At 70.3% G+C, this 26,716-nt stretch overlaps 5 protein-coding genes across 6 annotated transcripts; 2 read left to right on the top strand and 3 right to left on the bottom strand.

Annotated features, from left to right (window-relative positions):
• Positions 1 to 29: 29 nt before the first annotated feature.
• On the bottom strand, positions 30 to 3,000 carry STK19 (serine/threonine kinase 19). Of its 2 annotated transcripts, XM_067560264.1 has the most exons (8): positions 2,942 to 3,000; positions 2,664 to 2,761; positions 2,165 to 2,310; positions 1,988 to 2,083; positions 1,725 to 1,864; positions 1,270 to 1,367; positions 1,041 to 1,188; positions 30 to 925 (listed from the first exon to the last, which is right to left on the bottom strand). In XM_067560264.1, exons 2-8 carry the CDS (start codon positions 2,755 to 2,757, stop codon positions 880 to 882), a joined length of 768 nt encoding a protein of 255 aa, XP_067416365.1. In that variant the 5' UTR covers positions 2,758 to 2,761; positions 2,942 to 3,000; the 3' UTR covers positions 30 to 879. The 2 variants fall into 2 exon arrangements, with proteins under 2 accessions (XP_067416365.1, XP_067416364.1); XM_067560263.1 differs by lacking the exon at positions 2,942 to 3,000 and having other exon boundaries at positions 2,664 to 2,842.
• An 11-nt stretch (positions 3,001 to 3,011) lies between these two features.
• Positions 3,012 to 6,036, top strand: DXO (decapping exoribonuclease). The gene is made up of 7 exons (XM_067560260.1): positions 3,012 to 3,078; positions 3,385 to 3,767; positions 4,186 to 4,415; positions 4,514 to 4,733; positions 4,898 to 5,033; positions 5,310 to 5,404; positions 5,585 to 6,036. Exons 2-7 carry the CDS (start codon positions 3,391 to 3,393, stop codon positions 5,709 to 5,711), a joined length of 1,185 nt encoding a protein of 394 aa, XP_067416361.1. The 5' UTR covers positions 3,012 to 3,078; positions 3,385 to 3,390; the 3' UTR covers positions 5,712 to 6,036.
• A 119-nt stretch (positions 6,037 to 6,155) lies between these two features.
• On the bottom strand, positions 6,156 to 16,436 carry SKIC2 (SKI2 subunit of superkiller complex). The gene is made up of 29 exons (XM_067560256.1): positions 16,292 to 16,436; positions 15,955 to 16,076; positions 15,757 to 15,866; positions 15,520 to 15,637; positions 15,250 to 15,364; positions 15,094 to 15,168; positions 14,761 to 14,814; positions 14,105 to 14,304; positions 13,625 to 13,759; positions 13,235 to 13,380; positions 12,997 to 13,143; positions 12,825 to 12,909; positions 12,082 to 12,188; positions 11,728 to 11,874; positions 11,544 to 11,643; positions 11,135 to 11,347; positions 10,320 to 10,430; positions 10,121 to 10,232; positions 9,864 to 9,982; positions 9,463 to 9,600; positions 9,247 to 9,384; positions 9,033 to 9,137; positions 8,688 to 8,847; positions 8,447 to 8,573; positions 7,964 to 8,174; positions 7,770 to 7,880; positions 7,350 to 7,568; positions 7,124 to 7,264; positions 6,156 to 6,965 (listed from the first exon to the last, which is right to left on the bottom strand). Exons 1-29 carry the CDS (start codon positions 16,302 to 16,304, stop codon positions 6,765 to 6,767), a joined length of 3,780 nt encoding a protein of 1,259 aa, XP_067416357.1. The 5' UTR covers positions 16,305 to 16,436; the 3' UTR covers positions 6,156 to 6,764.
• Positions 16,437 to 16,669: 233 nt separating this feature from the next.
• NELFE (negative elongation factor complex member E) lies at positions 16,670 to 19,758 on the top strand. The gene is made up of 10 exons (XM_067560262.1): positions 16,670 to 16,981; positions 17,099 to 17,171; positions 17,451 to 17,596; positions 17,682 to 17,756; positions 18,006 to 18,040; positions 18,254 to 18,444; positions 18,686 to 18,830; positions 19,001 to 19,055; positions 19,281 to 19,383; positions 19,635 to 19,758. The coding sequence occupies exons 1-10, from the start codon at positions 16,907 to 16,909 to the stop codon at positions 19,706 to 19,708; spliced, it is 972 nt and encodes a 323-aa protein (XP_067416363.1). The 5' UTR covers positions 16,670 to 16,906; the 3' UTR covers positions 19,709 to 19,758.
• Positions 19,759 to 19,850: 92 nt separating this feature from the next.
• Positions 19,851 to 26,419, bottom strand: CFB (complement factor B). Its single transcript, XM_067560258.1, has 18 exons — positions 26,313 to 26,419; positions 25,524 to 25,739; positions 24,981 to 25,166; positions 24,691 to 24,864; positions 24,461 to 24,556; positions 24,126 to 24,262; positions 23,502 to 23,640; positions 23,220 to 23,372; positions 22,774 to 22,875; positions 22,515 to 22,652; positions 22,117 to 22,214; positions 21,836 to 21,953; positions 21,243 to 21,393; positions 21,082 to 21,161; positions 20,871 to 20,989; positions 20,519 to 20,651; positions 20,189 to 20,238; positions 19,851 to 20,081 (listed from the first exon to the last, which is right to left on the bottom strand). The coding sequence occupies exons 1-18, from the start codon at positions 26,368 to 26,370 to the stop codon at positions 19,926 to 19,928; spliced, it is 2,304 nt and encodes a 767-aa protein (XP_067416359.1). The 5' UTR covers positions 26,371 to 26,419; the 3' UTR covers positions 19,851 to 19,925.
• Positions 26,420 to 26,716: the final 297 nt, after the last annotated feature.

Raw genomic sequence — 26,716 nt, 5'->3', positions numbered from 1 at the left:
TGGGGGGGGGGGGGGTCAGGACGCCTGGGTTCTCTTCCCAGCTCGGGGGCAGGACTCCTGGGGGGCTGCTCTCTGTAACACCGACACAGGCGCGACCAGCCACGGGGCCCCCGCTGGAGCAGGGGGGCAGCGGGGCATGAAGCTGCCCCACGGCTCCGCCCGGCCCCCCTCGCCCACAGCCCAGGGGCTCCCGGGTCGCCAGGCTGGGGGTGGGGAAGGACTGTCCCCCCACGTCGGGCTGGCCAGGGGCATCTCTCCTCCCGCTGGGGCCCTGCCACTTGCAGCTTTTCACTCGCGGGGCCGGCGGCTTCTCCGTGCCACAGCCACTAGCCCGCCAGCGTCCATCACAGAGTCAGCCGGGGCCTCCTCTGCCACAATTCCCCGCCTCCCAGTTTTAGGGGCACTGTGCCCCACACCCAGTGTTCCCAGACCCTCGTGGCTCCACCCCCCTTCTGTGGCCAGCCCCTGAATTCCGAGTCTGGGGGCCCTGCCCCACACGTGGCCCGGGACAGGCGGGGACGCAGCAAGGACCCACAAAGGCAGGAGACGAGAGAAACCCCCTTTTATTGGCCTTTCCGCTCAGCGGCACCCAGGGGCATGGCTCAAATCTCACCTTCTCCCACGCACCCGCCATGGGGACGTGCCCCCCCCAAGGGCAAGGACCCGATCCTTCACCCCACGGCGGGTCCCTCCCCCCCATCCCAAGTGCAAACATTGATCCGCTCAATAAATTAGACCCACAGTCACGTCATGGGGGCCCAGAGGGGCCGAGCCCCACTGCATGATGGGATATCCCAGCCCCCCATGGCAGGCAGCCAAGAAGACCCCCCCCCAGCGTCAGTCAGGCACAGTTCCCTGGTAGGTCCTCCGGTCGTGGGGTCAGGGCTCAGCCATTCGGAGCAGGGTCCCGGAAGTGCAGGGGATGCTGGGAAAACCAGAGAGAGGCTGTTAGCTTGGAACCGGTGGGGAGAAGGGGGGGGGGGGCTAGGACACCTGGGTTCTCTCCCCAGCTGTGGGAGGTGGGGAGGGGGGAATCGTACCAGTCAACCAGCTGGGCCCCGATGAGGTCATGGATGTGGTAGGGGAGCCCCAGTTTCACGGTGCTGGGAGCCTGGCGGCTCTGCAGGTCCGACAGCAGAACCTCCTTGTACCTGGCCTTCTGGATCATCCCCAGCACGGCCTTGCGCCCTGGGGGCGAGGAGAGAGAGAGGATTCAGGGGGGCCGGATCTAGAGGGGGGACCCTCTGGGGACACGTCCCCCACACAAACCTTTGATGAAGCATTTAACATAGCGCCCAGCTCCAGGCACCGCTAGCCACCAGCTGCCGGCGTCGCGGACGGTCAGCACCCCGGCATTGACCAGCTGCCTGCAACAGGGGACAGGAAAAAAGGCTTGGGACCTTGGTGTCCTTCACTGCAGAGACCCCTGGCCTGGTGCTGGGCGTGGCCCCACTGGGGGCAGGGAGCTGGTTATACAAGGACCCCTCACCTGGTGCTGAGATGCGGCTGGGTCTGGGGTGGGGCACAGGGGCTGGTTATACAGGCACCCTTTACCGGGCATAAAGATGCAGCTGGCTCTGGGGTGGGACGTGGGGCTGATTAGCCACGGACCCCTTATCCAGTGCAGAGATGGGACGAGGAATGGAAGGGGAATGCCAGTTGAGGGGAGCTCAGGGGGGCTGTGTGCCCCCCCCCCCCCCCCGCCCACGTCCCCAGCCACTGACGTGATGTCTGCGTCTCGGAAGCCGAAATCCTGCAGCATGCGGCCCTTCTCGTAGCTGAGGTCGGGACAGGAGGCGAGCGCCGTCTCCAGGAACCTGCGCACCGTCCCGGCGTGATCCTTCCCCTCCACAGACTGCAGCACCTGGGCAGAGACGGGGGAGGAGGGGCAGTCACCACCAGCTGGCCCTCCCAAGGGCCACAGAGACCCCCCATTTCCACTCCCAGGGGCCTCTGCAGCACGTCTTGCGAAGGGGCAGGGACCCACCTTAGCTGTGTAGTCCTGGGTGAACACCACCCCGAAGGTGTCAGCGTCGAAGCCCAGCTGGAAGAGCCGGACCAGCCCCTCGCCCTTCAGCCGGCTCTGCAGGGGGAGAGGGTTATTGGGGGGAGGAGATCCCGGGCTGGGGGGGCCCATGGCTCTGATGGGGGGGGGGGCTCTCACCAGCTGCCTGTCCACGGCCGTGCGGTCCCGCACCAGGCTGTAGAGCTGGTGCTTCAGGAGCAGGGGGGGCAGCGCGTCCTCGAAGAGCTGCCGTGGGAAGAGGGAGGCGAGATAGCGGAGAGCCGGCTCCACCGCCCCGGGGCCCTCTGCGGAGCGACGGAGGGGTCAGGCCTGGAGCCGGCGGAGAACCCAGGCGTCCTGGCGCCCCCCTCTAACCGTCAGCCCCTCCCCCCCACGAGCCAGGGGAGAACCCAGGCGCCCTGGCGCCCCCCCCAACCACCATTCCCTCCCCCCCACGAGCCAGGGGAGAACCCAGGCATCCTGGTGCCCCCCGCTCCCCCTAACCACCAGCCCCTCCCCCCACGAGCCGGGAGAGAACCCAGGCGTCCTGGTGCCCCCCGCCCCCTTAACCACCAGCCCCTCCCCCCCACGAGCCGGGGAAGAACCCAGGCGTCCCGGCGCCCAGCCCCCACCCGCAGCCCCGCGGAGGGGGGCTCACCCCGCGTCTCCGGCTGCCCCGCCTCGGGTCCCGGCTGCAGGCGCCGCTTCTTGGCCTTCAGGGTGTCGGGGATCAGCTGGTGCCGGCGCGCCATGGGCCTGGGGGGCGGGGGGGAGAGTGAGCCAGCCCCGCCCCCACAGCCAGCCCCACCGCCGGGCCCCCGCCCCGCCCCCACCTCTGCCCCCCCCACCGCTGGGCCTCTAGCCCCCCACAACCGGGACCCAGCCCCGCCCCGCCCCCACAGACAAGCCCCCCCCGTCCCCGAGTGATGACGTCACCAGCCCCCTCCTGCTCCGTCCGCGCTCCCAGCGCCTCTTCTCCCCACCCCCGGCGCGGGGCGTTGACGTCACACCGGGGCCGGGCCGGGCGCGCTCTGGTGACGTCAGTGGCTTCCCGCCGCCGCCGCCGCTGCCAGGTCCGTGGTGGGGGGGGGGCCCGCCGGGTGACGTCAGGCCCGGGCCGGCGGCTGGGGCGCGGGGCCGCCCGGTGACGTGTGGCAGGACGACGGGGGGGGGGGGTCAAAAGTCACCGGAGGGGGAGGGGGTGAAAGGTCAGAGGTGAGGGAGGGGCCTGCGGCGGGGGGAGCTGGCGGGGAGGGGCCAGAAGGGGACATGCTTCCCATGGGGGAGGGGCTGGGCTGAGGTGGTGGGGGAGGGGTAGGGAATAACCTGGGGTCTCAGCCCAGCCCCACCCCCCCACTCTCTCTCTCTCTCCCCCCCAGGCTGCCATGGAGCCCCTGGCCCAGCCCGCCAAGCGCCAGCCGGATGTGGAGCTGGGGGGCCCCCCCAAGCGCAGCCGCCGGGCCCCCCCCGTCCTGCCGGTGGAGCCGGCCCTGTACGACGCGCCCTTCCCCTTCTACCGGCGGCCGGCCGAGGCGGGCCGCTTCTCCCTGGACGCCGGGCGCCGCTACCACGGCGACGCGCGCCAGCTGCGCTACTTCACCCCGCCCCCCGGCCTGCACCCCGCCCCCGCCTTCGACCTGCGCCACGGCTACCGCGACCGCTACGTGCGCCGGGACGAGGGCCGGCCCGAGGGCCTGGAGCACCTGCTGCGCTGGACGGCTCAGCACCGGCACCGGCTGCGGGCCGAGGGCGACGCCGCGGGGTGAGCGGTGGGGCTGACCCCGGGCCTAGGAGCACCTTGGGTGAGGGGTAGGGCCAGCAGGGGGCGCTGGGCTGGGTTCATGGGGTCCTCCCAGCCAGCAGGGGGCACTGGGCTGGGTTCATGGGGTCCTCCCAGCCAGCAGGGGGCGCTAGGAATCCAGCGGATGAGCCGATCTAGACCAGGCTCCCAGCGGGAGACGGGGGGCTGGTGGGAGACTTCAGGATGCCCCCCCTTTACTGCACATCCTGGCTCAGCTGCGCTGGGCTGTTGGGGGTTAGGAGGACAAGGGGGTGCAGGTCTGGGTGCTTGAGTCTGCTGAGAGCCTGACACCATAAGTCTCAGCTGGCCCCATTCAGCTCAATGAGGGGCTGTTAACTCTGAAACCTACTGATGTCTGCTCCCCTCATCTCTGCCCCAGGCGCCCCCTGCACGCAGATTTCGTGACCTGGCGGGGGCACCTCACCAAGGTGCTGACGACGCCCTACGAGCGCCAGGAGGGCTGGCTGCTGGCCGTCAGCCTCTTCCGGGGCACTCTGTACATCAGCGAGGTGGAGACGCCCACGGCCCGGCGGCAGCGGGAGCAGCGCTCCGAGACCCTGCAGGAGCTGGCCTACATGGGCTACAAGTTCGAGCGCTATATGTGTGCCGGTAAATAGAACCCAGCAGTCCTGGCTCCCAGCCCCCCTCCCCTCCTCCAGCGGGGAGAGAACCCAGGAGTCCTGTGCTGTGCCTGTCCCCCTCCCCAGACACCCTGGACGGGAGCCCAGACCCCACAGGGGTGGTGAACACCAACGAGGCCTTCTGCACCGTGGTGCAGACGCGGCTGGGCCCCCACTCGCTGCTCTTCGCCGGGGAGGTTGACTGCACCGACCCCCGCGGGCCCTGGCCCGACCCCCCTGCCTGCTACGTCGAGCTCAAGACGTGCAAGGAGCTGCACAGTCCCGCTCAGCGTAGGAGCTTCTATAGGTGAGAAAGTCCCCCTACCCTATCCCGTGGCCCAGTGCAGCCCTGGGGCACAGTGCGTGGCCCTGCCGAAGGGTTCACAGTCCCCTATGTCCTGCATGGGCAGGGCATATAAAGGGGGGGCGCTAGTGATGCAGCGCTGACCCTCCCATCCCTCCCCCGGGCAGGCACAAGCTGATCAAGTGGTGGGCGCAGTCCTTCCTGCCCGGTGTCTCCCGTATCGTGGCCGGCTTCCGTGCCCCCGACGGCTCCGTGGCCACCCTGGAGACCTTCGAGACCATGAAGATCTTCCAGCTGATCCGGGTGAGCTGCCCCCTAGCCAGCCAGCCCTCCAACCCCCCCTCCACTGTACCCCCACTCCCCCCCCCGTCTGGCACTGGGCCCTTCAGCCAGTGATCCCCCCACACCCAGGGGGCCCCGCAACCTCCATTCCCTGCATCAGGCCACCCCATCCTGCCTGCCTCTGCCCTGTGCCAGACCCTCGGGCCCCGGCTTGCCCCCTCCCCATGCCCCACACGTTGCGACCTGTTGTTCCCCCCCCTGCCCCACAGTGGTTTGAAGCTGGTCCTCCCCACACAGGGGGACCCAGGCTGCTGGAAGCCGGCCGTCTGTGTGAACTTCTGTGCGGCCTTCCTGGCTTTCCTCAAGGGGGTGGTGACGGAGGACGATCCACAGTAAGTAGAACAGAACCCAGGAGTCCTGGCTCTGTCCCTCTCCCCTGCTCTAACCACTAGCCCTCACTCCCCTCCCACACCCAGGGCTAGAATGGAAGAGTCCTGGCTCCCCGCTAGTCCCCCATTGTCCTCCCAGCAAGCGCAGCCCTCCTGACTCCAGGTCCCCCCTTTTCTTCCCAGACTCGTGCACCTCTTCGCCTGGGAGCCCGGGCACCCCGTGTCCTACACCCGGCACCAGGGCGGGGAACACGTCTTCCTCCCGGCCTGGTACGTGGAGACCATGAGCGGAGGAAGGAGCCCGGACTGAGCCGAGCCACCAATAAACTGTCTGCCATGGGCGGGGCCATGGGGCTGGCTTGTCCCTCTGTCCACCGGCAACTGGGGGGTTTGGGACAGGAAGTGGCAGGGAGAGGGGGAGGGTAGGTGGGAGCCCAGCCTGGGGTTAATGGGTTAAGTATAAAGGTTGTGACCCCACATCTCGGGGGCCAGTCTCTCCCGCCCCGGCCACATGGCGCCTTCTGCGCCCTGCTGCAATGGGACATTCCCCTGCCAAGGGGACTCTCCCCCACCTTGGGACAGTGGGACATGCTCCCCTCCCCATCAGCCTCTTCCCCTGGCCCCATTGCCCATAGGAGAGCCCCAGCCTAGATCTCTTCCCTCTCCTCCCAACATGGAACATCCCATCCACTGAGGGAGGCTCCCTCAACCCCTGTGGGCATGGAACAATCCAGTACCCCCCCCCTCCCCCTGAAACAGTAGAACGTCCCACCACCCTGTCCCCCCACCCACTATGATGACATCACAGATCCAGGTTTACATCCCCCCCACCCCCAATGAACCAACACCAGCTCCAGGGAGGGGGGGGAAGCTTCATGATGGGCTGAACCAACCCAAGAACAAGAGGGTTGAAGAGGCAGAGTTTGGAAAGAACCAATTGCTGACAGAAGGTGGGGGTGGATGGGTGGGTCCACCATTGGACTGGCCCAAATGGCAAAAGGGGTGGGGGTGCATGGCCAGGGCTGGGGGAAGAGCCTGTCCAGAGGGGTAATTCTCCCCCCGCTGCCCCACTCCCCAATCCAGCTTCCACACAACAGCTACTGCAGAACCATTTATTGACACATGGGACACGGCTGGGGGGTGACAGATCCCAGCTCCCCCCCACCCCCAAACCCTGCCGATCCTCAGCCAGCCTCACCCACCCCTGAGCTGCAGGTCAAAGGTCAGGCTCCAGCCGCCTTGGGCGAAAGGTTGTGCAAAGAGGTCACAGGGCAGAGGCTGACGACTGTCCCTGAGGTCAAAGGTCAGAGGAGACAAGCTCGTGCGGGAGCCTGGAGGCGAAGGGTCAGAGGTCACGCCAGGCTCACTGGGTGTACAGGCTGGCGGCGAAGACGATGTCCCTCTTGATGAGGTTGGAGGCCTCCTCCATCTTGGCGTGGAGCGTGGGCTCCCCGATGACGCGGGCCGCGTTGCGCACGTCCCGGCAGGTCTCGTCCAGCCGCTGGATGCAGCGCACGATGATCCCCTCCTGCACGTCCGTCAGCCGGGCGATCTCCGCAAAGGGCTGGGGGGAGAGGGAGGCGTGGGACATGGGGCCGGGGCCGGGCCCCGCTGGAGGTGCTGGCTCTGATCTGGCCCCAAGGAGGGGACGGACTGGCTCAGGGGGGCAAGGAAGGGGATGCAGGGGCTTCCCTCCCCCAGCCCAGGGCCCCCACCGCTCACCACGCCGCGGGCCCACTCGTACACCACCTCCACCAGGCCGAAGTTGTACTGGGCCACAAAATCCTCCACCGACTCGCGCAGACCGCACTCGCGCTGCAACAGGGCGATGCGCTCGGCCACGGCCCGGATCCGCTCCATGCCCTGCCGGGGGGACAGCGCCCGTCAGCGGGGGAGAGAACACAGGCGGTCTGGCTCCCAGCCACCCCTCCCCGCAGCACCCCCTGACCTGGCGCAGGACGCTGGGCAGCTGGGGCTCGGCCTGGCTCCGGCCCTGGCAGACCAGGCAGCTGAGCAGGGCCACGCTCTCCTCGGGCCGCAGCTCCGTCAGCAGGTTGTCGAACACCAGCTCCGTCAGCAGCAGCTCGTGGCTGCTGATCTCGCAGGCCACGCGCCCGGCCAGCTGCACGGCCCCGGCGGCGTCCACGTAGCGCAGTGCCCGCAGCACCTGGGCAGGACAGCGGGTGAGCCGGGGAACTCGGCCCCAGGGGGGCGGTTGAGGAGGTTGTGAGGGTCTAAGAGCTCCCCCGGCTCCCAGCCTGGCCCCACACACACACCCAGCACCCCATAGGGGCTCTGCCCTGGGCACCAGGGAGAAGCTATGGTGATCTCACCCTCCCGTGGGGCAGCGCCGTGGGGCAGGGCTCACCTCCACCCGTTGCTGGTACTCAGGCAGCAGCAGCAGCGACTGGTCGGACAGCAGGAAGCGCAGGTGGTCCAGCTCTGCCCGCAGCCGCAGGCGCTCGGCCAGCCGCAGGTACTGGGGGGTGGAAAGGGGGGGTCAGACGGGCCCCAATTCCCCCAACCCTCCCCCAGCCACAGGCCCACCCTCCCCCCGCTTACCTGCTGGGGGAAGCGGGGGCTGTGGACGCACTGGAAACCGGGCAGCGCCTCCTCCAGGCGCCGGAGCCGCACGGCGCCCTCCACCACCTCCAGTTCCTTCAGCTGCAGGGTGCCCACCGGATCCAGGCGGGGCAGCCCCCCGGCACCCCCCTCTGCCAGCCGCAGCAGCTCCTGCGCCGCCTGCACAGCCGAGGGGCCGGGGGGGTCGCTCCTGTAACAGCAGACGTGGGTCCCCCAACAGCCACCCTGTGCCCCACGAGCCAGCCCCGCCCCACATCCCCACTCTCAGATGAATTCCTCTGGGATCCCCACCCCCTGGGGACATGGGGATCCCCATCACCCCTCAGCAGGGGAGCGCCCTCCAATGTCTGCCAGTGCCCCGTTTCCACCCCCCCCGCCAGCTCCTTTGATCCTGGGGGTGACGAGATTCCCTTTCCCAGCCCAGGGACCCCCAGGGCGTCCTGTCCCCCCCGTGCCCCACACCTGAATCGCGGCATCTGTCTCTTCTTGACGTCCTCCAGGATGCGCTCGGCGTTCACCCGCAGCGCCTTGGCCGTGATCACCGCAATGTCGCAGGGCCCCAGTTTCTCCACGGCATGACCACAGGGGCCTGGGGGAGAGAACCCAGGTGTGCTGGTTCCCAGCCCCACTGCTCTAACCACTAGTCCCCCCCACCCCCCCAGACCTGGGAAGAACCCAGGCGTCCTGGCCCCCCACCCCTTACCTTCCGGCAAGAAAAGCTTGTTGAGCAGCAGGTCATCAGGGAAGGGAACCTCCGGGGTGGGGCTGTCCCCTCCCGCCCCACCTGCTGGGGTTCCCCCCTCGGGGCTCTTTTCACACAGCACCAGGGTGGTGAACGTCCGGGTGGCGGCATCGGAGGAGACCTGCAGAGGGGAGACGGTTATCCAGGGACCCCTTGGCCTGGCACCGAGATGCAGCCCCTCCAGGGTGGAGCACGGCCCGTGGGGAACAGCTGACTACAACGCCATGACGGGATTTGGGGTGGGAAGAGGAAGCGTGCCCACATCGAGCCCCCCCCCGCAGCACAGCACCCCCTAGCGCCCCTCACCTGTAAGATCACCCCCAGGGCGTTCCTGTGGGCCTGGTTATTGACAATCACCACGCGGCCGGGGGCCAGTGTCTTCAACCCGCTGGGCGACTCCACGATCCGCCTCTGCAACCAGGGAGGAGCCGGTTACCCTGCCCCTGCGCCAGCCGCTCCCCGCCCTGCAGCGGGGCCGGCGCCCCATAGAGGGGACAGGCCCAGCCCCCCCCGCCCCTACCTGGATGAGGCGACGCGTCTGCTGCATTTCCTGCACGGCCCGGCAGTACTCCGGCAGGTCCCCGAGCTGCCCGCCCGTCTCCACCTCCTCCAGGGCGGCCAGCCGGCGGCTCAGCTGGGCGATGGCGTGCTCGTGGGCCTGCAGGGGCGACACAGACCCTCAGCGGGCGCTCGGCCCCCCCCCAGCACCCTGCCCCCGCCCAGCGCCCCCCCTCACCTGGCTGTCCTTGCGACTGTGGAACTCGGAGAAGCTGCGTTTCATCATGTCCTCCACCCGCAGCGCCTCCACCCGCAGCAGGTTGAGGATCATGGTGTAGGTGAGGCGGAACTGGGACTGCAGCTGGGTCGGCTTCCCCTGGGGGAGCAGAGGGAGGCTGGGAGAGGCGGCAGCTGGCTGGGGATGGAGCGGGGGGACCCCAGGGAGATCCACACGGGACAAAATGCAGGTGGGGGCCTCCCAGGATGCAAGCCAGGCCCTTCTGCCGAGTCCCTCTGCCTGTCCCCGGCTCTCGCCTGGGCAGCCCCTCCCGCCCCACCTGCCGTTTCAAGGAGCAGCCCCCCACCCCATGGCCAAGGTTCAGCAGTGCCGGGGGCGGGGCGGGGGGCCGCATCACTCACCAGCATCATGCGGTGCAGGTCGGCCATGTCAGGCACGTGGGTCTTGCAGAGAATGATGACCATCCCCGTGGTGTCCAGCCCCCGGCGCCCGGCCCGCCCGGCCATCTGGATGTACTCGCCTGGAAGGGACCTCCAGAGCCTGAGTGCGCCCCCTCACTGCCCTCTGCCCCACTCCCTGCAGCCCAGCCCCCAACACAGCTGTGGGGCAGCCCTGAATGAGGGGGAGAGCCCCCTGCGACCCAGCCCCCAGCACCCACCTGGCAGCAGGTCGCGGAAGCCGGAGCCGTCGTGCTTGCGGACGGAGTCGAAGACAACGGTGCGGGCTGGCATGTTCACCCCCATGGCGAAGGTCTCGGTGGCGAAGAGGATCTAGGGGAGACACAGTGCACATGGTCACGCCCCCTCTGGCCCCTCCCCTGGCCCCGCCCCCCTGGCCCAGGCCCCGCCCCCTCTCACCTTGACCAGCCCTTTGCTGAAGAGCATCTCCACGACCTCCTTGAGGATGGGCAGGATCCCGCTGTGATGCACCCCGATGCCCCGCTTCAGCAGCTCCACCATGTGCAGCACCTGAAACCGCCCCCCCCGGGGGACGTTAAACCTGGGTGTACACTGGAGACCCAGCTTCCTGTGTCACCCAAGGGGACTTCCTGTCCGGCACCCTTCAACCTGGAAGTGGCTGCCCCTCCCCCACAGCACTCTGGGACCCAGAAACCTCTTTCTGTGTGGCCAAATACAACTTCCGGGTCAAAGGGCACAGCCCAGGAAGTGCTGGCCTCTCACACCCACCCGCTTCCTGCTGGGATTCCCGGTGGGGGTGGGACTTCCTGGTTCGCCCCTTGACCCAGAGACACCATCTACCGACCAGTCAAGGCAAGGCACCCGACTTCTGTGGCCTGATGTCACTTCCTGTTGAGTGCCCTCTGACCCGGAAGCACCGTGGCTAAACCAGCTATTTATGCTGACCCCTTTGCCCCGAAGCATCCTCCATACAGGGCGGTGCCTGGCAGAGGCTTTAACCCTGGACCTCCACTAAGCCCTCCTAAGGAAACCATGGCACGGCCCTTTAAAGGGGCCCACTTCGTGTCCTCCTACCCCACTTCCTGTCCCATTCCCCTAGGACCCCTGTAGGGTAGCACATCCAGCCACATCAAGGGCCCACTTTCTGTCCCATCGCCAGAGAGCTGAGCCAATCCCAGCCCGCTTCCTGGCCCGGAAGGCAGCGTCCCACGCCTGCTGCGCCCCCCCCGTCCCCCGCCCCACCCGGGCCTGACCTGGGGCAGCTGGCGGTCGGAGCCCTTGAGGCGGGCGATGCACTTCTGGAAGAAGACGTGGACCTCGCTCTTCTCGGCGCCCGTGGTCAGGTCGACGGTGGTGAGCGCGGCCGCGTTGTCGTCGCACCGGGCGCGGGAGAAGGTGAAGGCCACCACGGGCAGCTGGTCCCGCTTGCGCAGCGCGTCGATGAGCGACAGCCACACGCTCTTGTCCTGGGGGAGGGGCGGGGGGGGCAGAGTCACACCGGGACCCTGCCCCCCCTGAAACGCCACTGCCCCGAGCACCATCGCCCATGCCCAGGGCTCCTCCTCCCCCCGCCCCCCTCCAGTACCCATGGTGACACTCCCTCCCCCATCCCCCCCAAGAATCCCAGCTGCCCCCCAGCCTCGCCCCCCGCCCGGCACCCACCTGGCCCAGCCCAGCACCCGGGTGCAGTGGCTGCTTGGCCCCGAAGGTCTGGGCGTGTTTGCTGGTGCGCTCCTTCTTGGCCTCCACCGCTGCATAGTACCTGTGGGGCAGAGGGGGGGTGAGGGGAGCTGGCCCTGCCCGGTGGGGGGTCGAGGGGCGGTCAGGGCCGGCGCGGGGGGCTCACCCCTTGGTGAGGAAGTTGCCGCGGGCGTCGACGAGCAGGAACAGCTCGTGCTGCGTCTTCTGGCTGTTGCCGGTGTAGAGATGATGTTCCAGGGGCACCGGCCGCCGCACGGTGCTGATCACGTAGATCTGCTTCCGCTTGATCCGCCTGCGGGTGGGGGGCATCAGCGCTCTCGGCCCCCCGCCTGCCCCACAGATCCTCCCCCCACCGGACACCCGACGCTTCCCCCAGCCCCACCCTGCCGGCCCTCCGCGGAAACCCACTCCCGCCTGCCCCACGGCCCCCACCATACACCCGACGCTCCCCCCAGCCCCACCGTCCCGCTTCCCCCCCCGGGGTCCCCGCCCCGCTCACCCGATCCAGTCGGCGAACTCCAGCGTGTTGGGGACGGTGGCGCTGAGCAGGATGATGTTGACGTGATCCGGCAGCATGATCAGCACCTCCTCCCACACCACGCCGCGCTGGGGACACGGGGGTCAGTGCACGGCCTGCCCCACTGCCCCCACCCCACACTACCCCGCGCTGGGGACACGGGGGTCAGTGCACAGCCTGCCCCACTGCCCCCACCCCACACTACCCCGCGCTGGGAACACGGGGGTCAGTGCACGGCCTGCCCCACTGCCCCCACCCTACCCCACCCCGCGCTGGGCACACGGGGGTCAGTGCACGGCCTGCCCCACTGCCCCCACCCCACACTACCCCGCGCTGGGAACACGGGGGTCAGTGCACGGCCTGCCCCACTGCCCCCACCCTACCCCACCCCGCGCTGGGAACACGGGGGTCAGTGCACGGCCTGCCCCACTGCCCCCACCCTACCCCACCCCGCGCTGGGAACACGGGGGTCAGTGCACGGCCTGCCCCACTGCCCCCACCCTACCCCACCCCGCGCTGGGGACATGGGGGTCAGTGCATGGCCTTCCCCACTGGGCCCCCCTCCTTCCCCCGCATGCCACCCAGTACTGGAGAGTAACAGGGTCTGCTCCAGCCAGAGCCCCCTCCCCAGACCTGCGCCCACAGTAGCCCCTCTGTGACCCCACCCATCCAAACTCCATAGCCCCCCCCATGCTCCCCTCCCCCCGTCGACCCCCTTCGCTCACCTCGGCGTCGTTGATGTAGTGCACCTCGTCGAAGATCACCCACTCCAGATCCCGGATCACGTCCGAGCCGTTATACAGCATGGACCTGCCCCCCGACAGACAGATGCAGGAGCTAGACCCAGGGCGCCCCCCACTCCCGACCCGCAGCCCCCCGCGCCGGGCGCCCGCTCACCGCAGGATCTCGGTGGTCATGATGAGGCAGGAGGCATCGGGGTGCAGCTGCACGTCGCCCGTCAGCAGCCCCACGTCCCCGAAGGTGCTCTTGAAATCGCGGAACTTCTGGTTGGACAGAGCCTTGATGGGGGAGGTGTAGATGGTCCTGGGGAGAAGCGGGGTGGGGGGGTGAGTTTAAAGGCGGGGAGGGGGGGGGGCAGGAGCAGGGGGCGGGCCCCTCGAGGGGGGGTCCTCACCTGGTCATGTGCTTCTGGGCCAGGGCGATCGCGTACTCGGCCACCACCGTCTTGCCCGCCGAGGTGTGCGCGGCCACGAAGACCGAGCGGCGCTGCTCCAGGTGCAGGATGGCCTGTTTCTGGAAGACGTCCGGCTCGAAGGGCCACTGGGGCGCCCGCCGGGGAGCCCATCAGCCGGGCCGGCTCCCCATGACCCCCACGGGCAAGGGACCGACCCCCGCAGCCGCCCGCCGGGGCACAGTGCCCGCCCCCAGCACCCGCCAGGGGGACACAATGCCTGCCCCTGACCCCCGCCCCTAGCACCCACAGGCAGGGGACTGCCCCCCTGCTGCCCCACACCCCACCCCCACAGCCCAGGGCCCCCTGGTGCCGCCCCGGGGCGGGTCTCACCCGGAAGGCCGGGTCAGGGATGCGTTTGTAGAAGTCATCTACGGGGGAGGAGACGTCGACAGGAATCGCCCACTGCTCCTTGGGGGGCTGGAGGGGCGCAGCCTGGGGGGGCGGCTGGAGCTCAGGGGTCACCTCCTGCGGGTGGGGGGAGAGCACGGAGAGGGGCTGGTTAGAGGGCTCAGCAACCAGAGCGAACCCTACCCCATCCAGCCGCTCCCCTGCCCCACGCCAGCCCCTTCTCTTCACACCACCCCCAAGGTACAACACCATCAGTCCCCCAACTCCTCCCACCCACATCTGCCTCCAGGACCCCCCACAGCACCCCCCGTTAGTCCCCCCATTACAACCTGAGACCCCCCCCATCCTGAACAGCCCCCAAAACCCTCCCCCATCCCCAGGCATCTCCAGCCCCCAAACTCCCTCCCCCACAGCAGCTCCCCCTACCCCCATACCCTTTGTCCCATTTCCCCCCACACACACCTTCAGCACCAGCTCCTCCAGGCTGTCTGCCCTCTGCAAGGCGGCGGGGGGGGCCGGGGGCGTCTCTTCCTCCTTTCCCCCTTTCCCCTTCAGCTTCCTCTTCTCCTCCTCGTCGCTGGAGCCCCCCAGCTCGAAGGCGTCCAGCGCCCCCAGCAGGCCGGGCAGGGGCAGCAGCCCTGGGGCAGCCTTGAGCGCCGCAGCTGAGGTGGGAGGGGAGAAATACTGGGGTGAAGAGCTGTGGGGGAGGTCCCCACACACTGACCCTGCCCGGCTACAGCCAACCCAACCTGGGGGGTGCTTAGGGGTGACAGGGTGGGGCTGTCTTCCAGGGGAGGATCTCAGAGGGGACCCCCCCCAGACCAGCACCCGCCTGGTTACAGAACAACGGCCCCCCACGGTGAGGGGTCTGGTCACAAGCAGAGCACCCCCCCGATACGCCAGGGGCCCAGCAGCTCAAGCCCCACGGCCCCCATCCAAACTTCGCCCCAGCCACCAGCCGCTGTGGGGCTCGCCCGCTCACCCTGGCAGGGAGGTTCAGCCCCAGGGTCGTGGGCCGGGAGCTGTGGGGAAAGGACAACAGCCAGCCTGGGTGGGGGGGGAAGCCCAACGAGTCCCCCATACCTTCCCCCAGGCCTCCGCAATCACAGGGTCCTTACCTTGCGGCTTGAAGTCCACCCCTTTCTTCCAGCCTGGTGGCACCGTCAGCAAGTCTGGCCAGGGGGAAGGTAACAGGAGGCAGGGTGTCATCAGGGAAAGCTGGCTGGGGGGACAGGATAAAGGGGCGCGAGGCCTGTCCCCTCCAGGGGGCGCTGGCGCCCTTCTGCCCCATGGCAGGGACTGGCTGGGTCAGAGGGGCAAGGAATGGGGTACGGGTCCTGCCCCTCTGGGGATGCCAGCCCCCTCCGACCCCATGGCAGGGACTGGCTGGCTCAGGCGTGGGGTAGAAGTGTGTGGGGGGGGTCACAACGGACGCCGGGGTCCCACGGTACCATTCTCAAAGTCGACGTCTTCCTCCAGGTGGTCCTTGGCGCTGATCTGTTCCAGGCTGGGCTCGTCCATCCCGCCTAGAGAGCCAGAGAAAGGCTAGTCCCAGCAGCCCCGGGGTGGGACGGGGTGGGGCAGTTTGGGGGGAGGGGGGCACGTACCTGGCCAGAAGGGGTAGTTGGTGCTGCTGCCCCGCAAGGCCTGGGCGGGGGGCCCCGGCGCCCGCTGGAAGGAGAGCGAGTTCTTGGCCGACAGACCCATGTTGTCCAACGGCGCCTGGGGCAGAGTGGGGGGAAGGGTCAGAGCCGGGCGGGGAGGGGCTGACGCAGGGATGGGGACCCCGGCGTCCAGATCAAGGCTCACCCTGAGGGGCCTCCCCAGCCCCGGGGAGCGAGGAGACGGGACCCCGGCGTCCGGGCCGGCGCGCTCACCTCTCTGAAGGCCAGGATCTGGCCCGTGGTGGGGTCCCGCTCCGCCCGCAGCGTGGCGTGCACGGGGCTGGCGTCCGTCTGGAACAGCGACTGCACGTCCTTCTCCCGGGGCCAGACCCTGGGGGGGGTAAGGGGGAGGAGTCAGCGCCAGGCCCCGCCCCCAGGCCCCACCCCAACACCTCCCAGGCGTCCGCCCTGTGCAGAGACAGGTGCCCCCCCCCAGCCCCCGCCCCTCACCTGTGGGCCCGCTGGAAGCGGTGGAGGGGCAGCCACTCGGGGCTGGCCAGGAAGCGCCGCTCCAGCTCGGAGGCCAGGTCCATGGCGTGGGGGGGCAGCCCGTGGGGCAGCTGGCGGCACAGAGAAGGGAGAGGTCGAAGGCGCGCCCCACAGCGAGTGGGGCGGGGCGGGGCGCGCGGGGGGGGGCGGGGGTCTCACCGTGCAGAGCGGGAACGTGTCCCCCGCCGGCCCCTCCGGGCGGGTGATGAGCTCGAACCGGCCGGCGCAGCCCAGCTCCAGCGCGGCCAGCGGCAGCTCCAGGGGCCCCCGGGGGGGCAGCTCTGGGGGGGGGGGCAGCCGCCCACGGGGGGGTCAGACTCCGCCCCAGCCTCCGGAAACCCCCCCGGGCCTGCCTCGGTGCCCCCGCCCCCATCCCCCACACGCTGCTCCCAGCCCCCACCTCCGCTCCCCTGCCCCCCACAGCCCCTTCCCTTCCCCAGCCCCCCGCCCCTCCCCCACAGCCCCTCACTCCCGCCCCTCCCCCACAGCCCCTCACTCATTCTCTCCATCGCGCTCTCCACCGGCGGCTCGTCCCCCTGCGGGGCGGAACCCGAGAAGGCGGCAAACACAAGGGGGCGGAAGCGGATGTGACCCGGCCGAGAATATAGCGCGGACCGGAAATGACGAAGGGCGGTTCCACCTTCCCTCCCCTCGTCGGCCCGCCCACGGGTGGCCCCTTCTGTCAATCACCCGCCCCGCGCTATGCAAATGAGCCTGGCGGCCGCTCCATGGTAACGCCGAGGTTCAGTGTGGCCGGAAGTGGGGTCTATCCCGGTGCATTGTGGGAGCGGCCAGGGCGGAGGCGCTGCGGGATTGGCTGACGGGCCACGGTGGCGTTCGCTCGGCTGTGATTGGCTGGAACGTGACGGGGGGCTGTCCCGGTGCATTGTGGGATTGGGAGGCTCCCCCCTGCGGCGTCCCGGGGTCCGGGCGCTGCTGGCCGCGGTGCATTGTGGGATCCGTAGAACAGCTCCCCCGGGGGATTGTGGGTATTTACCTGGCAGGGGGCAGGGCTGGGCCGGGTTAGCCCCGCCCCCCAGGTTCAGGGTCTCTCGGGCAGCGGGAGCCGCAGCGCCAGCGACCGGCCCCGGGGCCCCCCCCGCCCCCCGCCATGCTGGCCCTGCCCCCCGCGCTGTCCGAGCAGGAGGAGGCGCTGCAGAAGAAGTTCGCGAAGCTGAAGAAGAAGGTGGGGGGAGGGGCGGTGCCGGGGGGGGGCTGCGGGGGGCGGGGCGGTGCCGGGGGGACGGGGGGAGTTGGGGGGAGCGGCCCCCCCCCGCCTGACCCTGCCCCGTTTGTGCCCCAGAAAAAGGCGCTGCTGGCGCTGAAGAAGCAGCAAAGCTCGACCGGCCCCGCCAGCCAGGGCGGCATCAAGCGCTGTGAGCGGGGCGGGGGGCCCGGACGCCTGGGTTCTCTCCCGGCTCGGGGGGGGGAGGCTGGTCGTGGGGGCCGGACGCCTGGGTTCTCTCCCGGCTCGGGGGAGGGGAGCGGGCGGTAGGGCTGGTCGCGGCGGCCCGGATGCCTGGGTTCACCCGGGTCGGGAGGGGGAGGAGCGGGGGCCCGGACGCCTGGGTTCTCTCCCGGCTCGGGGGGTGGGGGCGGTAGGGCTGGTCGCGGGGGCCCGGACGCCTGGGTTCCACGCCCGCCGCTCTCCCCAGCCATCTCGGACCAGCCGGTGGTGGACACGGCCACGGCGACGGAGCAGGCCAAGATGCTGGTGAAGACGGGAGCCATCAGCGCCATCAAGGCCGAGACCAAGAACTCGGGCTTCAAGCGCTCGCGCACGCTGGAGGGGAAGCTGAAGGTGAGGGGCAGGCGGGCGCCGTGGGGCTGAGACCCCCAGCCCAGCCCAGCCCAGCCGCCTGCCCTCACGCTGCGTGTCTCCCTAGGACCCCGAGAAGGGCCCAGCCCCCACCTTCCAGCCCTTCCAGCGCAGCATGTCGGCCGACGACGAGTGCCAGGAGGTAACCGGACGCCGGGGTTCTCTGCGATGGCGGGGGGCTAGTGGTCAGAGCAGGGGGCTGGGAGCCAGGACTCCTGGGTTCTCTCCCCGGCTCTGGGAGGGGCCTTGTGAACAGTTGGGGGTTCGGGCTCCCATGCGGGGAGTTGGGATGGTGAGCTGCGGCCCGGACACCAGGGTTCCCAGCCCAGCTTGGGGGATTGGGGGCTGGGCCAGGCACGGAGGGGGTAATCGCTTCTTCTCTTCGCTCCAGTCCCGGCGTCCCCAGCGGAAATCCCTCTACGAGAGGTGAGTGCATGCGAGAACCTCCCCCACCCCACAACACGGGGCCCCACATAACACCCTGGCCCTTGACAGCCCCCCCACAACACCCCAGGGCCCCCCACAACACCCCTGGCCCCTGACATCCCCCTGTACCGCCCCAGCCCCCCCTGTACCGCCCTGGGAGCCCCTTCCCCAGCCCACAGCTGTCCAGCCCCTCTGCCCATCATGACCCCACAGCTTCGTGAGCTCCAGCGAGCGCCTGCAGGACCCCGCGCAGGACCCCGAGCCGGGCGGGGCCCCCCCCAAGGAGCCGGAGCGCAGTGAGGGGCTGCGCACCTTCGAGTGGGACTACGAGCGCGAGCACAGCCGGGAGCGCAGCCGCGAGAGGGACCGTGAGAGGGACCGGGACCGCGAGGGCAGCTTCCGGCGTACGGCACGGGCTGGGCGCCCGGACGCCTGGGTTCTGTTCCCAACTCAGGGAAGGGGCGCAGGGGGCCAGGATGCCTGGGTTCTCTCCCGGCTGTGGGAGGGGAGTGGAGGCTAGTGGTCGGGGGGCTGGGGGCCGGGACGCCTGGTTCTCTTCGGGCTGTGGGAGGGGAGTGGGGGAGCTATGGGTCTGGGGGGCCGGGACACCCGGTTCTCTCCCGGCTGAGCCCCATGCCCCGGCAGGCTCGGACGCGTTCCCGGACCGGCGGGCGCCGCGCAAGGGGAACACCGTCTACGTGTACGGCACGGAGCTGACCCAGGGCCTGCTGCGCGGGGCCTTCTCGCCCTTCGGCACCATCATCGACCTCTCCATGGACAGCCCCCGCAAGTGAGGGCGGGGCCTGCGGGGCAGGTGGGCGGGGCTGGCTGAAGGGATGGGGGGGGCAGGTGGAAATAGGGTGGGGCTAAAATGGGGAATGGGGGAGGAGCTAAAGGGGCGAGGCTGAGGCAGGGGGATGGGTCCAGTGACTCCCCCTTCACGTTCTCCTCCCCCCCCAGCTGCGCCTTCGTCACCTTTGAGAAGATGGAGTCAGCGGATCAGGCCATCGCTGAGGTACGCCCCCCCCCCCCCACTGAAAACGCGGCCCCGTGGGGTGGGGCAGGGGCTGGTTACATGGGGACCCCTCGCCCAGGGCCCAGCTGCAGCGGTTCTGGGGTGGGGCACGGGGTCCTGGTAACAGCGCTGTGGAACAGCCAGGCTGAGATGGTGGGGGGGGCCGGGGGCACAGGAACTGGGGGGCCCCTCTAGTGTCTGATCTCTGTCCCCGTCTCCCCCCAGCTCAATGGGGCCGTGGTGGAGGACGTGCAGCTCAAAGTCAGCATCGCCCGCAAACAGCCCATGCTGGACGCAGCCACCGGGAAATCTGTCTGGGGATCGCTGGGTAAGGCTGGACACCTGGGTTCTCTACCTAGGGGGGTTGGGAGTTGGACGCCTGGGTTCTATCCCTGCCTCAGAGAGGAGTGTGGGGGGGAGGGGCTGGGTTCTGGGACACCTGGGTTCTGTATCCCCGGGGGACCTGGTGGGTTGGGGCTGGGAGCCCGGACGCCTGGGTTCTGTACCTACCGGGGGAGGGGGCTGGGAGCTCGGACTCCCCCCCCCCCCCCACTCACTAATCCCCCCTCCCCCCCCCAGCCGTGAAGAACAGCGCCAAGGGCTCGCACCGGGACAAGCGCTCGCAGGTGGTTTACAGCGAGGAGCTGTTCTGAGGGGGGGGGCTGCGCCCCCCGTTAGCCAGTCAATAAACCTGTCCGACATGCCTCCGCCTGCGTCTGAGTGCTGGGGACAGCCCCCCTCCGCGCCCCCCCCCCCCTCCGGCGAGGGTCCCATCGTCCGTTCACCGAGCACAGGTGGGACTCGACACTTTATTTCCAGCAAAGCGGGGGGGGCTCAGAACTCGGGGGGGGGGGCGCCAGAGGCCCCCGCTCAGATGAAGCCCAGCTCCTCCTGGGCCAGCCGCTCCCGCAGCCAGGGCAGTACGGTGAAGAGGTTGAGGTGGAAGTCGCGGGCGTAGGGGGGGGCCCGAACCCCCCGCTTGGCCTCCTTGCACACGTCGAAGACGCCCCAGCTGATCACGCCCACCTGGGGAGGGAAGGGGCAGGTCAGGGGCTGCTGACCATGGGTGAGGCAAGGGGGTGACCCCTGGCGCGGGGGGGGGGGAAGGGGCGGGGCAGCTGCCCCAGACTCACCTGGAAGTAGCGTTTGCCCTTGGTGATGATGAGGGGGCCCCCGGAGTCCCCTGGGGCAGGAAGAAAAGGGTTAGAGGGAGCCGTGGGGCTGGGGGTGGCCGATAGCATGGGGAGCAGGAGGGCCATGGGGCTGGCTGAGGGGATGCTGGCTGTGATGCGGATGGGGGGGGTCAGGATCCTGGGGGGAAATCCTAGCCGTGGGGTAACAGTGGGGTCGGCCGATCCCAGCCGTGGGGTGACAGGGGAATCGGGGGATGCTGGGAGTGGGGTGACAGCGGGGCTGGGGCGACGCCAGCCGTGGGGTGATGCGGGGCGGGGGGCAGGGCTCACCCTTGCAAGTGTTGGGGTCCACGACCGGGTCGATGCCCCCCGTGCAGAGGAATCGGGGCGTCACCACCTGCCCCACGTCCGTCACGTTGACGTAGATGGCGGCTTTCTTGGCGTCAGCCTCGCAGGCCGATTTCTGGGGGCAGAAGGAGGCTCAGCGCCGTGGGGCCCGGCCGTGGGGTGCCCCCCACCCTCAGCACAGCCCCATAGGGCTGTGTTGATGAGCCGCCCTGGGGCAGCAGTTCCTTGAAAACCCCCCAATCCTGCCTCACGGCTCCACCCCCACCCCGGCCTTGCGTGGGGCCTGACTGGCTTTGGGGGCTCGGGCCCTGCCCCGGACGCCGGGGTCCCTCACCTTGGGGCCGTTCTTGATGAGAACGTTCCTGCGCTGCAGCGTCTCCTTCCGCTTCTGCTTGTCCAGCTCCGCGTGCACGAAGAGCGCCGGCACCTCGCCTGCCGTCAGCAGCTCCCGCGCTGGGGCGAGGGAGACAGCGCCATAGGTCGGGAGTGGGGGGGGTCGGGGGGGCTGCGGGTTGGGAGTGGGGGGCTGGGGGGCCGTCTCTTACCGTGGTCCTGGCAGCTGGTCTCCGGGTGGGGTTTGCGCAGGGCCCGGGTGGTGCCCTCGGTACAGGGCAGGCAGATGGGCCTGTGGGGGGCAGCAGAGGGTGGGGGTCAGCGGGGGCGGGGCCGGGGGGGCTCAGGGGGGCGGGGCCCGGCCCCCACTCACCGGGCGTTGAAGGAGAAGGTGACGCGCCGGGCCAGCTTGAGCAGGGCCACGTCGTAGTCGTAGAACTCGGGGATCCTGGCCTCCTTCAGCAGTCCGATGTTGTAGCGCGGGTGGCTGTAGAGACCCTCCACCGCATTCGAGGCGCCCTTCCCTGCGGGGGAACCCAGGCGTCCTGGCTCCTGACCCCCCTGGGCCTGCTGGAGCCCTGCCCCCCACCCGGAGAGAACCCTGGCGTCCTGGCTCCTGACCCCCCTGGGCCTGCTGGAGCCCTGCCCCCCCAGCCGGAGAGAACCCAGGCATCCTGGCTCCTGACCCCCCCTGGGCCTGCTGGAGCCCTGCCCCCCCAGCCGGAGAGAACCCAGGCGTCCTGGCTCCTGACCCCCCTGGGCCTGCTGGAGCCCTGCCCCCCACCCGGAGAGAACCCAGGCGTCCTGGCTCCTGACCCCCCTGGGCCTGCTGGAGCCCTGCCCCCCCACCCGGAGAGAACCCAGGCGTCCTGGCTCCTGAGCCTGCTGGAGCCCTGCCCCCCCCGACCGGAGAGAACCCAGGCGTCCTGGCTCCCCCGCGGCCCGGCCCGGCCCGGCCCGGCTCACCCATGTCGACGGTGATCCACTGCGCCTCGTCGTCAATGCTGAAGCAGTGGGCGGCCGTCAGCACGAAGTACTCGGACACCAGCGAGCCCTTGCACGACTCCAGCCCCTTGCCGGGGCGCTGGGGGAGGCAGGGGAGGGGTCACCGCTGGGGGGCCTGTGGGCACCAGGAAACGGGGGGGGGGACCCAAGCCTGGGGTGTGGGGGGGGGGGGGGGGGGGGGGATCAGCCCACGTCGGCTGCGGGGCTCGGGAGCGGGGCGGCCCCCCCAGCCCCCCACTCACCGCGATCTTGATGCTGATGTGCCAGGGGTTCTTCTGCTGGTCGTCGGCCGTCTCGAAGTCCCAGCCCAGCCCGCACATGCTCAGCGTCTCGCTCTCGTCTGCGGGGAGACGGGTCAGGACGCCGCGGTTCCGGGGGGGGCTGGGGGCCAGGACGCCGGGGTTCCCGGGGTGAGGGGCCAGGACGCTGGGGTTCCCGGGGTGAGGGGCCAGGACGCCGGGGTTCCCAGGAGCGGGGCTGGGGGCCAGGACGCCGGGGTTTCCAGGGTGAGGGGCCAGGACGCCGGGGTTCCCGGGGTGAGGGGCCGGAAGCTGGGTTCCCAGGGGGGGCAGGACGCCGGGGTTCCCGGGGTGAGGGGCGGACCCGGGGTTCCCGGGGGGCAGGACGTCGGGGGGGTTACCAATCATGTCGTGGAAGGCTTTCTGCAGGTCGGTGATGTCCCGCATGTGGAAGACGTGTCTCTCGCCGGTTTTCTTGGAGGCCAGCTCGGCGATGCTCTGCTGGTTCACCAGGACCCCGATCCCGAACACGTAGATATCTGCGGGGGGGGGGGGGGGGTGAGCTGGGCTGGTGGAGCCCCCCCCCCCCCCGACACCCACCCCCTTAGCCCCCACCCCCGGCCCCCGCCCGGCTGCCACGTCCCAGGCCCGGCCCCTCACCCAGGTAGTCCTCGCGGGGGTTCAGGCTGTCACGGCCGATGCTCAGCAGCTCCCGGATCTGGTTCACGACCGGCAGGGGGGAGCCCCCCATGTTGGTGTTACCTGGGGGGAGGAGAGAGTGAGGGGCGCAGGGCAGGGCAGGGGGAGCCTGGTGAAAGGGGGGGGCTGACGTGCTGCATGGACGGTGGGAATCGCCCCTGCCTGTAGGCGGGGGGCCCGGCCCTGTGGGGGTGCAGCGCTCCCTGGCTCATGGCAGAGACGGCGTCCCAGGCGCCGGGGGGAGTCGGGATCCGGGGGTGGGGAGCTGCGGGCGGGGTATTGGGGTGCAGGTGTGGGGAGTCAGGGGCATCGGGGTCTGGGGTGCAGGTGTTGGGGGCTGGGGGGGGGTCGGGGTCTGGGGGGGTCAGGGTGGGGCATTGGGGTTCGGGGGGGTGGGGGGGTCTCACCGTCAGTCATGAGGATCAGGACATGGCGGGTGGAGTTGGCGACTGGCGCCACCTTGTGGCCGCGGCGCCGCTCGTCCTCCTCCTGCTCGATCATCATGGTGTAAACGGCCTCCAGCGCCCGGCGTGTGTTGGTCCCTGTCTGCAGCTGGTGCTCTGGGGGGGTGCCGGGGTCGGGGTCAGGGTCGGCTGGGCATCCCCCCTGGTTCCCCTTGCAGCCTTCCACCCCCAGCGCCCCCCGTAGCCCGCCAGCGGCTCCCCCCCGCCCCCTGGCGCCGGACTCACGGCTGTATTTCAGGTCGCTCAGCTTGGTGCTGACCCAGGCGGCGTCGCTGCTGCGCGGATCCACGGTGCTGATCACCTTGTGCGCGAAGGTGGCGAAGGTGATCACCCCGTAGCGGGGAAAGACCCCGTAGCTGGAGACCTGCGGGGGGGGGGGTGTGCCTCAGTTTCCCCAGTGTCAGTCTCAGATGTGGGGGATCCCTGCAGTGTCATATGACAGCAGCGGGGGACGCCAGCCGCACAGCCCTGGGGGAGGGGCTCGCTGTGGGGCAGGGGAGGAGGGTTGGGCACCCCAGGCTGGATTCGGGGGGGGGGGCAGCTGCTCTGGCGTGACCAAGGATCCCCCTTGTCCCCCATCTGGCTTCACCCCGGGGGGGGCCGGAGCCAATCCAGGGGGCAGGCCTGGGCTTGGGGGCACCCTCCGGGGAGGGGCTCAGTTATGGGGCACCCTGGGGTTGGAGGAAGAGTCGGATCTGGGGGGGTGCCTGGGGTTGGGGGACGCAGGGGCACTTGGGGGGGCCCCCAGGGGCCGGGTTTCAGGGGACGGGGGGTTCCCAGGGTGCCAGGGCCGTGCTGGGGGCTTTAGGGCAGAGCAGGTTTTGGGGGGCGTGCCGGGGGGGTCCCCACCTTCTCGATGAGCTGCACGAGGGCATCGCGGGCGTGGGAGAAGTTCCCCTCCCCCACGCTGTCGGAGGCGTCCAGCACCAGGTAAATGTTCATGGAGCCGCCCTCTTCAATCCGGATCCGGCGCTTCGTGTTCTCCGCTGGGGGGGCAGGCAGGGGGCTGAGGGGGGCGGCAGGACCCCCCCCACGCACTCCCCCCGGCAGGGCCCCCCAGCACCCAGACAGGCCCCCCCAGCCGCTGCCCCCTGCGGCCCCCATTCGCCCCTGGCGTATGAGCCCCCAACTCCAGCCGCTGCCCCCCACCCCGCCAGTGACACCCCCAGTCCCCCCCCACTCACAGAAGGTCTGATTGGGATCAGCCGCCTCTGCCGTCTCTGAGAGGGAGGCGATGAAGGCGGCGGACACCTCCCGGGGGGTGTCGTAGGTGGACGGGTCTGGGGAGAGGAAGAGACGGGGGGGGGCTGAGAAACTGGGGGTTAGGCCCCCCCCTGCCGCCCCTCTACTGCTCCCCCCACCCCCACCCTCTGCTGCTCCCCCCTCCCTCCGTGCTCCCGCCCCATGGCATCACCTCTGCACTCCGGTTCCGTCCCGCTCCAGGCCCCCGACTCCAGGCAGGTCCGTTCCTTAGAGCCGAACATGACCAGGCCCCGCTGGCAGTGGTACCGGACCCGGTCCTCCACCTGGTACCGCTGCCCGTCCTTCACCGCCCCGATGGGGATGCCGGGGTCTGGGCACTGGCCCGCTGTGGGGAGAGAGGGGTCGGTTCCGCTCGGCTCGGCCCGGCCCTGCCCAGCCCACTTGCCCCCCCCGCTGGCCCGGCCCACTCCCCCCCCCGCCCAGCCTGGCCCCCCGCCCCACCTCCGTCGTCGCACACGGCTGTCTGGCCGCTCCACTTCCCGTTGGGCAGGCAGGTGCGGTTGTGGGGGCCCCGCAGCGTGTACCCCTCGAAGCAGATGAAGGCCAGCGTCTGGCTGATGTTGTAGCGCGGCTGGCGTGGCTCAACGTGCCCGTTGTCGAACTCCATCGGGGCCGGGCACTGGATGGCTGGGGGGCAGGGTTAGCGGCCAGCCCCCAACGGCTCCCCAGCCCCCCCCCCCGCAGCTCCCCAGATACTCCTGTGGCCCCGGACACCCCCAACCTGCCCTGCTGCCCCCAGACACCCCCCAACTGCTTTATACCCTCCAGACACTGCCCAACCACCCCACACCCCCATGGCCCTCAGACACCCCCCAACTGCCCCATGGCCCCCCCAGAAATTCCCACAGACCCCCAGACACCCCCCCACTCCCCCAACTACCCCATAGCCCCCCCCCCAGAGACTCCCACGGCCCCCAGACACTCCCCAACTCCCCATGACCCCCCCAGACACCCCCCCCAGGCCCCAGACTCCGTCGCCCCCACCTCTGCACTCGGCCTTGGCCAGGGTGCGGCCGTCGCGGGCGATCAGGGGGCTCCAGCGGCTGTTGGCGCGGCACAGCCGGAGGGGCGTGGGGTACGGGAACTGCCCCTCGGGACACTGGTACACCAGCACCTGCCCCTCCTTCTGCAGCTTGCTCGTGCCCCCCACGATAGTCGCCTCCTGGGGGTCGCAGTGCCGGGCGTCGCTGGGTGCCGCGCCTGGGGGGCGGCCACAATGTCGGGGCAGCGCCAGGAAAGACCCCCCCCTGGCCATTTGTGTGGGACCCACCCAAAATCCCCCGCCCCCGGCTGTCAAGCAGTTCGTGCCACCCATTTCTGTAGGACCTACCAAAATATGCCTGCCATTATCCCTCCAGACCGAGTCCCGGGGGGGGGGGGGGGACAGGCTGGCGGGGGGCGGAGGAAGCCAGGGCGGAGGACTGGGGGGAAGCTGTGGGGGGTGTCCGTGGGGGGGGAGGGGCGGTGGGTGTCTGGGGGGGGGCGTGTCCGTGTCTCCGGTTCCCGCTGCTCCTTGCGAAACCTGCCCCGCCTGGCACCGAGCCCAGGAAATAACCGACGGGGGGGGGAGCTCGGGGGAATTCCCGAGGGGGGGATGGAGACAGGTGGGGGGCTGGCTGGGCTGGGGGGCAGCGGGGAGAGTTGGGGAGCCGGTTGGGGGGCTGGCTGGGCTGGGGGGCAGTGGGGGCCGGGCTGGAGGAAGGGAGTTGTTTGGGCCGGGTGGGGGGCTGGCTGGGTTGGGGGAAGTTGGGGGGCCGGGCGGGGGGGACCCACCGAGGCGCAGCGGCCCCAGGGCCAGGAGCCAGGCGAGCAGCGGGGCGGCGGGTCCCATCGCGTCCGTGCGTCCGTCCGGGTCTGGGCCGAGCCGGGTCTGGGCTGCAGCGGCCCGGCCCCCCCGCGCCGCGGGCTGGGCGGGGGGGCCGGGGAGGGGGGGGGCGGGGGGGCGGGGCTGGTGGGGGCCGGGCGGCTCTGGGGCAGGTGTTAGGAGGGAGGGGCCTGGAGGGGCTAAGCGGGGGGGACTGTGGAGTGGGGAGCTGTGGGGCGGGGTGTCGGGGGGGGGGGAGCGGGCTGTGGGGAGCTGTGGGGCGGGGTGTCGGGGGGGGGGAGCGGGCTGTGGGGCGGGGTGGGTCCGTGTCTTTCTCGGCTGGTTCCTCGCTGCCCCTTGCGAAACCGTCCGG

The sequence above is a fragment of the Emydura macquarii genome, unplaced genomic scaffold, assembly GCF_026122565.2.
Source record: "Emydura macquarii macquarii isolate MOO-44397 ecotype Brisbane River unplaced genomic scaffold, CSIRO-AGI_Emac_v2 contig_2249, whole genome shotgun sequence".
Taxonomy (NCBI): Eukaryota; Metazoa; Chordata; order Testudines; family Chelidae; genus Emydura; species Emydura macquarii.
The sequence above is the reverse complement of the archived record's forward strand: the minus strand, read 5'-3'. Positions and strand labels throughout refer to the sequence as shown.